The sequence below is a fragment of the Daucus carota genome, chromosome 7, assembly GCF_001625215.2.
Source record: "Daucus carota subsp. sativus chromosome 7, DH1 v3.0, whole genome shotgun sequence".
Lineage (NCBI taxonomy): Eukaryota > Viridiplantae > Streptophyta > Magnoliopsida > Apiales > Apiaceae > Daucus > Daucus carota.
Genome location: NC_030387.2, coordinates 32,333,181 through 32,345,830, shown reverse-complemented (window position 1 = coordinate 32,345,830; position 12,650 = coordinate 32,333,181). Strand labels below are relative to the sequence as shown.

Here is a 12,650-nt window from a genome sequence, read left to right as displayed (position 1 = left end):
GAAGGAGGGCCATCTGTAGTCAACGGGATTTAACGACCGTAAAAATTTTAACGTGTTTAAGGATTATATTGAATAGTTTTATAAATTAAGTGACTTGAGTGATAGTTTTTTGAGTACGACGTTGAGTGACCAAAACGCCATTTAGCCCATCCATAAATTGATTACAAAGGTCACAGATACAACAATGGAGGATTCAATTGTGTAGTAACTAAGAGAGCCTCTTGGACATAGCCTTTCATGGTTCTGATTGCAGTACAACAGAAATACATTGTTAACAATTCCAACAACATGCTTAATAGCTTTTCTTAACCGAGTTTTGAAACTAAAAGACCTGAAAGAAACGTTGTTTTCAACATTTACACCAATAGCTAACAAGTGTACACAACATTATCAACTAATCAAGTGTCAGGCCTACTAGTTAGTCATTTCCATTTGGCTATGTATCAGCAAACATCCAGGCAAATGATAATGCCATGGTTGAGATAACAACAGCAAAAACTGCTTCTAGTTTTCGTGCACCATAGTGCTCAAGAAACTGTTTCAGATAACATAAGACAGGTCATTTTCATACATTATAGAACCTGACAAGCACAGTTTCTTGTAATTAGTACAAGGTGAGATGCACTACAAGAAAAGTGGCTATTTTCGACCGGAAGCTATTTTAGATCGTTTTTGATCGAAAATAAATCCAGTCGAAAAATTAACAGCGACCGCAACCGGTCGAAAACAAACTTAATTTCGACGGTATAAATTCGACTACGCATTCCCGTGCATGTTTAGTCGAAAATAAACTCCGATCGAAAATAATTCGTGGCGGGAAATTCGCCGCACTTTCGAATTTAAAACCTTTTACGGGCGTTGCTGGTCGAAATCATATCTTCGACCAATTTTGGTCGAATTTATTATTTCACCGATTTCAGTCGAATTAATCTTTTTGACTGTTTATGGTCTATTTTTTCAACTGTTTTTGGTCAAAAATGTAAATTCGACCGTTTTTGGTCGAATTCAGCCGAACCAAAAAAAACCTAACTGCCGAATAAGTTACTACAAACTGGAATGTAAATTCAAAGAAGGTGAATATAAAAACTGGAATAAGAATGCATTTTTAATGGTATTTAGTTGCCGGTCCTAATTTTTTTGGAGGAATTGGCGGCCCAAACTTGAAAGCCGATTTAAGTTACTAAAAACTGGAATATAAATTCAAAGAACATGAATATAAAACTGGAATAAAAATGCATTTTTAATGGTATTTAGATTCCGACCCTAATTTTTTTCGAGGAATCGGCGGCCCAAACTTGAAAGCTTATATAAATCAGTTTACACAAAAGCTGTTCACATTTCACATTTCAGCATCTGGCAACTCAGTCCTAGACCAATAAAAAGACAACATTTAGATAAAGAAATTAGTCCGTGAATGTTTCATGTTGTTTCTGCAGCCAAGTTTACTCAATTCCTTGGGAATATAGCATGCAAATTTAGAACCAAATACTCCTATATGATATACATAACTAAATTTCACTCACATAAATGAACAGGCTCTTTGTGAAGAATTCACGTTTTCTTTACTAAATTAAATAACATCGATCCGATGACGAAAATAATTTGTGGCCAGTAAATTTTGAACAAAACATTTTGAAACGAGTCATGTCAAGGGAATGCATGTTAGTGCCTAAATTGATGGGAGTAAATGGTGCGTTTCTTATGTGTAAATGTGGACGATAGGTTAAAAAGCAAGTCTTCCTATTTGCTGCAAACTTGTTGATCAAATGGACAATCAGGTTACATCAGTCGAATATCATGCAAACCCCACTTGCTACTTGGGTGTGGAGAAATAAACTTGGTCATGCAGAGTGATTTACAGATTTTAGTTTTGGAGATGACCAGGACCTAATATTTGACGAACTTTTTTGAACACATGGATTATAAGAAAAACGCTAATTTCGATCTAAATTTTTGATCGTGATTTATTTTTAATTATTAATTGTCAAATCTAAAAACCGTCAAATAGTTGAATTCAAAAAACGTGACCAAACCATGTTGAAGACACCGTCAAATAGTTGAATTCGAAAAATACGACCAATCTATATTGAAAATAGAGCATGTCGATTGAAAAAATATTTAGTTTTGACTATATTTTTTGCTAGTCGAAATTATATGTTCCAAAATATTTTCGGCCAAAATTATCATATTGCAAGCTACGACTGTTTACGGTCGAAAATTGGGGGGTGTGAAATTAGTAGTGTATAACTTCGACCAATACTGATTGGCCGGTCAAAAATAAATAATTTTGACTTTATTCAATCAAAATTAATCTTTTTTGACCAGTTTTTGACGATTGAAAAATAATCGCTTTTTCTGTAATGATGACAGTCGGATGATTATCGGTCATAATAATTTTTTTTCTATGATATATATATATAGGATTGCGCTCAAGAGAAAAACAGTCTCTAAAATACAGCCATATATATATATGTATGTATGTATGTTTATAATACAGTACCGCTAGTCGACTGCTGGTATCGACTATATATGTTTTAGTCGACTCTAGTATCGATTATATATGTTTTAAGTGTTTCTTCTTGTAGTGAGAATTAAATATTTGAATACTGAATTGAGGAACATGGTTCTTGAAAAGAATTGGGGGGTTTAGGTTTATATTGAAGCATTATTGGTTTAAATCAAATAATTGAATGATAATTCAAGAATCTTCGAATTAACCTTTCCTCAAGATTAATTAATTGAAGTAATTTTATGATGACATAAGAAATCCCAGTTTGTTTATAAACTCCAACTGCAATAACAGTACAACTCAACTAGATTTTATTTTAATTATAATTTTTTAATTTTCAGATTAGCAAAGACTAACATCAGTTAACATCAGTTACTCAAACTTTAAACAGAAAGAGGCGAATCAAAAAATTTACAGGTTTGGAAATATGTAGAAGACATGGATCTACACAAAAACAACCTATTTAAACATTTTGTAATTCAGTAAAAATACAATCAAATTGGCTAAAATGTCCTTTACTTAGTAAGTTTACTTTACGTGCATGGCTTGATACATATTTTGCATAAACCTTTTGCAAAAGTGAATGATAAACCTTTTGCAGCATGATGTAATATTGCTAAATGGAGTTGTGGTACTTCCAGAGTAAAAAAAGGGGCAATATATAGAAACATTTATTTACTTCTGTACAAGATTCAGAGAAAGATATAAACGAAAAAAAAATTAACTCTAGCATTATTTAAGCCAATTATACATCCCTTTTCTTTTGCTGATATGCAGTAGGATGATGGTAAGTGGTAACTGATCATCATCCAAAAAATTCAGCACTAAAACCATGTTGGAAGTTCAATTCCCTGCTAAAACCATGTAGGAAGTTCTTATAGGGCTTATATATAATGGCAAAAATTGTTTGAGAGTAAATTTAGTTGATGACAAGTTATATGATATCGATTTAAAATTCAACAATGAGTAAAATAACTCTAAGCTTTTTATAAAATTTTGTAATGAAGAATTTATATAAAAATATCATATTTAGCATTAAGGACTGAATATGTCAAACATATAGATTTAACCGCGTGTCTGGCCATTGCTTTTTCTTAATTAACCAACTTCTGGCCAAAAATCCTGACTTTTTTAGTAACCTCCTTTTTTTTTTGAAATTTGATTTTATATTAATGTATATATAGGATCTTTGAGAAGATGATTTATAATATTTTATTATTATTAACAACTTTCATAAGTGCTTCTTTTCACTTCTAAGTAATAAGTACTTCTTTTAAGTGAGCCATACGTCACCTTAAATCTTGATATGATTGATAATTTTCTGGCCCGACATCATAATCTAAAGTATTAAATTCGTGTTCAGTTGAAAAAGGCAAAGTTATTCAACAATGAAAGGGAAAATAAACAAATACCAGCTGTAACAAGTACAAGAAGAGAAGAAAAAAGATAAAAGAGAGAGATTGTAATTCATATTTTCATACCTGGAGAAGGTTGAGAGTAGACCTGAGATGATAAATGAGTGGACAGATAAAGATAAGTACAGCACAGCGTAAAGAATTGTAGATTTCGTGCCCCAAAAACAATCCCTCTTCCTCAATTGATTTGATATATGAGAAGAGTCTCTAGTGTTTACTACATCTTGATTTTTCTCTCTGTGCAATAACAAGTCTAGGAGGGAGAAATGGATGGTGGGGTCGGTCAGGGAAGCACTTCAGGCTTGATGGACACGCTTTTAGAACAATTTAGTGATAATCAGTACCCAAACCAAGTACATAATTCTTCATTGATGCTCTTACAAGCTGATCATAATAACCCTAGCAAAAATGAAACAGTTAGAAACCCTAGTGGCTACTTGATGGACATAAACAACAGCAGTACTGATGGAGGAATCAGCAACAGCTCTTCTTCTTCGACGTTGGTGAAAACAAAGATCATGTCTCATCCCCATTACAACCGTCTCGTCGCAGCTTATATCAGCTGCCAAAAGGTAAAAAAAAATGATATTTTTCATGAAATTTAGTCTTTTAGTAAATTAGCTAGCTAGTGTTTTTATAAATGCTTATGTGACATAATATATATATATATATATAGATAGGAGCACCACCGGAAGTTGTGGCGCGGCTGGAGGAAATTAATGCATCACTAGTGGCAATGGGTGGTGGAAAGGCACCGATTGGGGATGATCCGGCGTTGGATCAATTCATGGAAGCATATTGTGAGATGCTGACAAAGTATGAGCAAGAACTCTGTAAGACCTTCACAGAAGCTGTGCTTTCCTTGTCCAGAATCGAGTCTCAATTCCAAGCACTTTCCTCCTCAGATTCTGGTAAATATGTACATACATATATCTTTTCTGGTATTTAATTGTTCTTCATCTTTGTTTTACTATATTCTTATTGAAATTTATTTTTTAAATGAAAAATACCTTTATCCAAACAAAAATCATAATTAGACACACATCCGCATCATATTATGATAGATTTGAGTTCTTGAGATGGTGATATCCTTTGATCTAGAGATTATAGTATTTGACTCTTAATTCGTAGATTACAACTTCTAGTTTTTCCTTAGTAGGTTATAATGTTACTAATATTGTGAGGAAAATAAAAATCAGATGAACGAAATAAAAAAAATGGAGTTGTGAGCCAAGGTATCTGGGAAAAAAAGCGATATCTTATGACAAGATTGAGAAGAGAATAAGTATGAAGATTATGAACCATTCTTTTTTAATGTAGAAGATTTCAACTATGATATAAGTTTGAAGTAAAATGAAGTGATGGCAAACATTTCTGATTTATTTTTAAATTTAAATTTCATATCATTGTCTTCAAATGTCTGTGTACCAAACTAAATAAGTTTGTCAGTAGCCGGACCTTAATATTAAATCATACCCTGATATAAAATTCTTCCGTTCTAACACTTTAATTTTGTGTGAAAATTCTGAATTAGCAAAATATGCATATGCAAGTATATATGAACATGGTCGTCCACCGATTGCTCAAGCCATACAAATGAGGTTAATATTACATGTATATGTATAGAAGATTAATTACCATCCCTTAACTGAATAAGACAAAATACCTTATTTTTTTTATCAGATCTAAATTTCTCTTTATTGGATTTGCTGATATATGTATGGAGGGATTCTGACCTTGTGTCGTGCAGAATTAGAATTTGCAGGTATTTGAGGGGTATGCAAGTACTAATGTGCTTTTTATGCGCCTGCATACTTGACCACATTTTTTTGATACTTGCATATTATTAATTTCATTGATTTTTCTCAGAATTACCGCCTGATTATCTACTTGACTTTCAAATTACCTGCTGATAGATATACAAAATTAGTGTTTATTTACTGAATAGCTTTTATAATATATTTGTTGCTATGTCTCAGCATCTGTTGAGGACAATGGCATGCATAATAATCTCGCAGACCCTCAAGCAGAGGATGAGGAGTTAAAGAGTCAGCTTCTACGCAAGTACAGTGGTGGATATCTTGAAAATCTTAAGCAGGAGTTTACGAAGAAAAGAAAGAAAGGGAAGTTGCCTAACGAAGCTCGACAACAGCTGTTGCAATGGTGGACCAGAAATTACAAATGGCCATATCCATCGGTAACTTTAAAGAATTTGAATTAATATCATCGTAATTTTCCTCAAGCATGAATTTATAATATGACTGTCAATTAATTTTGATTTTTTCAAATGCAATTGATTCTATATTCAAACAGCATAAACCTCTTGATTCTGTGAATGGTGCATATATATATTGGCGAGTTCAACTCTATTTTCTATTGTCCTTGTTTATCAACAGGAGTCACAGAAGCTAGCCCTGGGACAAGCAACTGGTTTGGATCAGAAGCAAATAAACAACTGGTTCATAAATCAAAGAAAACGACATTGGAGGCCATTAGAGGACATGCAATTTATGGTTATGAATGCTGCACATCCTCATCATTATTATATGAACAATGTTGCTGCAAATCCTATTCAGATGGATATATCTTCTCCATTCCTCTGAATGTTTTAGCATGGGCAGAATATTGACCGCAGAACTTAAGTCACATATATTCTTGAAAGTATATTATTTTTTTTTTTTTGCCAGATTGAAAGTATATTATTAATGTTCAAATAATACTTATTAGCGGCAATTTAATATATATATATATATATATATATATATATATATATATATATATATATATATATATATATATATCTGTGTGTGTGTGTGTGTTAAATAATGTAAATATTGAACCTGTTATGAATTTAATTATAAATATAATAATTTCAAATAATGTATTTTATATAATAGATATATCACTCACATTCATCTCACATAACAAATATTATTTAATTTTTACTTTTCAAAGATGAAAAAAATACACATTCATCCCATATAATTAATATTGGGTTAATTATCAAACTCATCACTATGTCGACAAATAGTACTGATTAAACTCGAGGTATCAAACTCATCATTACCGTTAAAAAAATATAGACTTCAAATTATGTGGCCCCGGCTACATGTCAAACCCCACCGCATACTTCTGTTACTTTTTTTTCACGAAAGTGATGAGTTTGATACCATTAAGGAAGTTTAATGAGGCACTTGAGACCCGTGGAGATTATTGATGAAGTTGATAACATTTGTCGACTTGAGTTATGAGTTGATAATTAACCCAATTAATATTATTAAAATTTTACTTTTTTGGCGATTGAAAAAAGAAAGAAGAAAATACTAACAAGCATAGGATGCTTGCATGCATCTAATTAATTAACTAAATAAGAATTTGAGGAGTAATATTTTCAATCTAGAAAAAAATAAAAAGTCAGAGGCCAAAATATTGTATTTATAAAATATTAGAAGAGCAAAAAAGAAATACAAACTCAGATCAAATGATATTATCTGCGGTCACTTGTTTCATCACTATGTCACAACAATTTTTTTGCTGTAAATGACAAAACAAATGTAATACAAAAGGCACAATTAGCCGGGGAGAAGCAAGGCAGTACATCTTGTACCAGAAAAGAGATTTGGAGTTCCCTTTTTTTTTTTCACACTAATACAAAACATTTGTTCTAATATAATATAATATAATATAATATATGACTAAAAGATTATTTAGTCAATCATCCCCAATCCAAGTATTTAATCAATTTTTTATGATACTCGTTATGAAAAATGCTAATTTCTAGCATGTCATTGTCTTCCATGTACAGATGTAAAATTTCAAGCATTTAAAATCTAATCCCACTCCAATCATTTTTCTCCAAATTGTGCAATTATTTTAGGTTAGAAAAAACTAGCATATGTACTTACATCTTTAAAGTAGGTGATAAGTGACCTTTAATTTCCACAAGTTAAATTTGAGAAAATTTCATGAGATACAAATTGACAAATTTGATCAATTTTTATTATCAAACACACAAAATGAATTTGGTAAATCAAGACATCATATGCTCAGAAGTAATTCTATACTAATTTCCTAAAAATGTTCATTTAGACAATAAAGTTGAGTATTTAAGATTATATTTAATATGTCAAATGAATAAAATGAAGATTTGTTAATATCTGAGCTTAGTATCCTCATTTATTCTTTTTGGATATATGAATCATAATCTATAACGGTAAATTTTAATTTTATAATGCACAGTGTAGTGAAGTAATTAAGATAAAATCTTCTATCATTCATGTTTTTAATTTTACGTATTGAGTAGAGATTACCAAAAACACATAATAAACTAACAAATATCACCAACCCTATAAATTCAAAAAAGAAATCAAAGAGTCTCTAGCAAGAGAACAATTAAATAGATGTCATATAATATCTTAAAAATATCATCATATCTTTAAGCAATTTGAAATCTTGATTAAATACGTAATGATAAATTAAAATCAACATTGAAGAATACCCAACAACTTTATTTCAATGCGAATTTAATACACTTGGATTACACAAATCAAAAGATTTTTAATAGATTTGAATTGAATACACTAGTAAGATTCGAAATTATAAATTATATCAAGAATTAGCACACTTTTCTCCCCAGTATACTAAACTACTCGGTCTTTAACAACGTTTCCTCACAAAATTGGTGTTTTTTATTAGAAAGGTTTAACTTTCAATGGCAAATACAAAAGATGTCAACCAAAACTCCATTTCTTACACTGTTAGAGGAAGCAACCAAGTTATCAAAGGTGATCTCTCTATTTCCCCTCCTCCTCTCCCTTCATCCACATCTCTCCCCTTCATTTTCTCACCCTCATCCCTCTTTCCCTCTCCTTCTCTCCATTTTTCTCTGACTTCATCCTCCCCCTCCCCCCGAAACATTAGATACGATGTGTGCTATAAATTGATTGTTGATTCATCATGGTTTGTGTTGATGTAGTCCAATTACATGATACATCACCATTTGGAGTTTATGTGGTTTTTTTTTGTTCTACCTGCCTTTTTTGTATTTTTTGGTCTGGGTCTTATTTGGGCAGCAAGTCCTCTTTACCATAATGTTTTTTTTTGGTTTTAAATTCTAATAAGAATTTTTAACACATAAATTTCTTTTTATCAAAAATTTTTGTTGGTAAAAGTGCAAATTAAGTTCTCTTTTCTATGAAACTCTTAATTAAAGAGAGTACCGGATGTATATGATTTTTTTTATTTGTCCCACGTTTCAAAACATGAATTTATTTCTTGTTTCATAAGCATAATTTTTGTCATTGTAAAGTTATTTGAGGTCAAATTTTTGCCGTTAAAAAGTGTATGTGAATATACATGTTGGCCTCGAGGAGGAAGTGTATTGTTTTTCATATCGATGAAATTCTTGATGTTTTGTAGCTGGGGATTGCGTGCTTATGCAACCTTGTGAGCCTAATAAGCCTCCCTATGTTGCTCGCGTGGAGAAATTAGAAGCTAACAACAAAGGTGAAACTACTGTTGAAGTAAGATGGTATTACAGGCCCGAGGAGGCTATTGGCGGCAGAAGACAGTTTCACGGGGAAAAGGAAGTGTTCCTCTCTGATCACTATGATTTCCAAAGTGCCGATACCATTATAGGAAAGTGTATTGTGCACTCATTTAAGGCTTATTGCGAGCTTGACCAAGTTGGTGTTGAGGATTACTACTCTCGCTTTGAGTACATAACTTCCACTGGAGAATTTACATCGGATCGTGTTGCAGTGTGAGCATTCTATGACTCTTCCTGGTTAATACATCCCTTATTTTTGGTTAAATTGGTCACAATTTTTTTGCATATTCTAAACTGAAGGTTCTGCAAGTGTGAGATGCCGTACAATCCTGACACACTAATGATACAGTGCGACCAATGCCAAGACTGGTATGCAGTGACGGATCCAGAAACATTTTAAATTTTCACACTATTTTCTGATCAAGACTCATTTTCTTAGATGTTGTTCGCGCTATTTGTAGGTACCATCCAGCTTGCGTCAAAATGACAACTGCTCGGGCAAGGCAGCTGAGCAGCTATGTCTGTGATGAGTGTGCCTGATTTGAAGAACTCTCCTTGCTAGGTATGACTACACATAAGCATATTTACCTCTTTTTGTATCTTTCGTGTACCTCTTTTTTCTTTTCTTCTCTGTGTGATGTAGTTAGTGTTATGCATTTCTCACAACTTAGTGTTGCTTGCATTTCTTAACACCGATTTGAGGGTCATCGGATGTTATCATTTCTTAACAATCTTTTGTATGTTGCACTAATGAGAAAGTAAAATCACTAAACGTCTATCCTAGAATCCTTAACAATCACATGATCTGATTCTTATACATGATCTTAACATGCTGATTATCTTTGTAGGTGGCCTTTAAATGCTCAACCCCATATTATGTGATTGTAGGAGCCCCTACCTGGTGCATGAACAGGTGTTTTGGATTTATGATCTGATAAAGATTATGGTTAAGTTGTATTATGCCTACATTGATCAATGGGTTAGAAATATTTAGGATTCATGTTTCTTCTTTAAAATCTATGATATTCTTACCAATTTATTTATCTTTTATGATTGTTCAAATATATGTATTAATTGGATCAAGATTGAACATGGCTCATTGAAAATGAGTTATTTTAAGTGAAAATAAATTTGATGAGTTAGAAATAATTAGAATTCAAGTTTATTCAAGTTTCATGGCGATTGAAAAAAAGAAAGAAGAAAACACTAACTAACAAGCATAGGATGCTTGCATGCATCTAATTAATTTACTAAATAAGAATTTGAGGAGTAATATTTTCAATCTAGAAAAAAATAAAAAGTCAGGGGCCAAAATATTGTATTTATAAACATCTTTTACCAGAAAAAAGATTTGGAGTTGGCCGTTTTTTCACATTAATACAAAACATTTGTTCCAATATAATATAATATAATATATGACTAAATGATTATTTAGTCAATCATCCCCAATCCAAGTATTTAATCAATTTTTTATGATACTCGTTATGAAAAATGCTAATTTCTAGCATGCCATTGTCTTCGACAGAAGTAAAATTTCAAGCATTTTAAAATCTAAGGAATGGCAAAAAAAATCTAATAAATGGGATATATTTTCCCACTTCAATCATTTTTCTCCAAATTGTGCAATTATTTTAGGTTAGAAAAAACTGGCATATGTACTTACATCTTTAAAGTAGCTGATAAGTAACTTTTAATTTCCACAAGTTAAATTTGAAAAAATTTCATGAGATACAAATTGACAAATTTGATCAATTTTTATTAGCAAACACACAAAATGAATTTGGTAAATCAAGACATCATATGCTCAGAAGTAATTCTATACTAATTTCCTAAAAATGTTCATTTAGACAATAAAGTTGAGTATCTAAGATATATTTAATATGTCAAATCGATAATAATGAAGATTTGTTAATATCTGAGCTTAGTATCCTCATTTACTTTTTTTGGATATATGAATCATAATCTGTAACGGTAAATTTTAAATTTATAATGCACACTGTAGTGAAGTAATTAAGATAAAATCTTCTATGATTCATATTTTTAATTTTACGTATTGAGTAGAGATTACCAAAAACACATAATAAACTAACAAATCTCACCAACCCTATAAATTCAAAAAAGAAATCAAAGAGTCTCTAACAAGAGAACAATTAAATAGATTTCATATAATATCTTAAAAATATCATCATATCTTTAAGCAATTTGAAATCTTGATTAAATATGTGATGATAAATTAAAATCAACTTTGAAGAATACACAACAACATTATTTCAATACGAATTTAATACACCACTACACAAATCAAAAGATTTCTAATAAATTTGAATTGAATACACGAGTAAGATTCGAAATTATAAATTATATCAAGAATTATATCAAGAATTAGCACACTTCTCCGCCGTATGCTAAACTACTCCCCAGTATTTAACAACGTTTCCTAACAAAATTGTTGTTTTTAATCAAAAAGGTTTAACTTTCAATGGCAAATACAAAAGATGTCAACCAAAACTCCATTTCTTACACTGTTAGAGGAAGCAACCAAGTTATCATGGGTGATCTCTCTGTTTCCCCTCCTTCTCTCCCTTCATCCATCTCTTCCCTTTATTTTATGATCACCCTCATCCCTCTTTCCCTCTCCTTCTCTCTTCTCATCCCTCTCTCTCCTTTCTCTCCCTTCATCCCCGCCCCCACACCCCCCAAACATTAGAAACGATGTGTGCTATAATTTGATTTTTGGTTTGTGTTGATGTAGTCTAATTTGCATACATGATATCACCTTTGTAGTTTATATGGTTTTTTTGTTGTTGTTGTTGTACCTGCCATTTTTGTATTTTTTGGGCTGGGTCTTATTTGGGGAGCAAGTCCTATTTTACATAATGATTTTTTTTTGTTCTAAATTATAATTTTAACACATAAATTTCTTTTTATCAAAATATTTGTTAGTATAAGTGCAAATTAAGTTCTCTTTTCTGTGAAACTCTTGAAGACAGTACTGTATGTGTATGATTTTATTTATTTGTCCTTTAAGACGGTACTAATTGAGCACACTTCAAACCAAAAACCCTTTCTTGTTTTGTAAGCACAAATTTTGTCATTGTAAAGTTATTTGAGGTCAAATTTTTGCCGTTAAGAAGTGTATGTGAATATACGTGTTGGCCTCGAGGAGGAAGTGTATTGT

General features: G+C 31.5%; 2 protein-coding genes across 2 annotated transcripts; both read left to right on the top strand.

The window, feature by feature from the left end:
- The first annotated feature begins 4,176 nt into the window (after positions 1-4,176).
- On the top strand, positions 4,177-6,561 carry LOC108202705 (homeobox protein SBH1). Its single transcript, XM_017371221.2, has 4 exons — positions 4,177-4,496; positions 4,601-4,835; positions 5,904-6,121; positions 6,321-6,561. Exons 1-4 carry the CDS (start codon positions 4,191-4,193, stop codon positions 6,525-6,527), a joined length of 966 nt encoding a protein of 321 aa, XP_017226710.1. The 5' UTR covers positions 4,177-4,190; the 3' UTR covers positions 6,528-6,561.
- Positions 6,562-8,635: 2,074 nt separating this feature from the next.
- On the top strand, positions 8,636-10,012 carry LOC108202344 (chromatin remodeling protein EBS-like). The gene is made up of 4 exons (XM_064080908.1): positions 8,636-8,708; positions 9,343-9,685; positions 9,773-9,841; positions 9,934-10,012. The coding sequence occupies exons 1-4, from the start codon at positions 8,636-8,638 to the stop codon at positions 10,010-10,012; spliced, it is 564 nt and encodes a 187-aa protein (XP_063936978.1).
- Positions 10,013-12,650: the final 2,638 nt, after the last annotated feature.

Coding starts and splice junctions, on each gene's coding strand:
- LOC108202705 (XM_017371221.2), top strand. CDS start 4,191: ATGGATGGTGGGGTCGGTCAGGGAAGCACTTCAGGCTTGATGGACACG. Junction 4,497..4,600: donor CTTATATCAGCTGCCAAAAG/GTAAAAAAAAAT, acceptor ATATATATATAG/ATAGGAGCACCACCGGAAGT. Junction 4,836..5,903: donor ACTTTCCTCCTCAGATTCTG/GTAAATATGTAC, acceptor GCTATGTCTCAG/CATCTGTTGAGGACAATGGC.
- LOC108202344 (XM_064080908.1), top strand. CDS start 8,636: ATGGCAAATACAAAAGATGTCAACCAAAACTCCATTTCTTACACTGTT. Junction 9,686..9,772: donor ACATCGGATCGTGTTGCAGT/GTGAGCATTCTA, acceptor TCTAAACTGAAG/GTTCTGCAAGTGTGAGATGC. Junction 9,842..9,933: donor TGCGACCAATGCCAAGACTG/GTATGCAGTGAC, acceptor CGCTATTTGTAG/GTACCATCCAGCTTGCGTCA.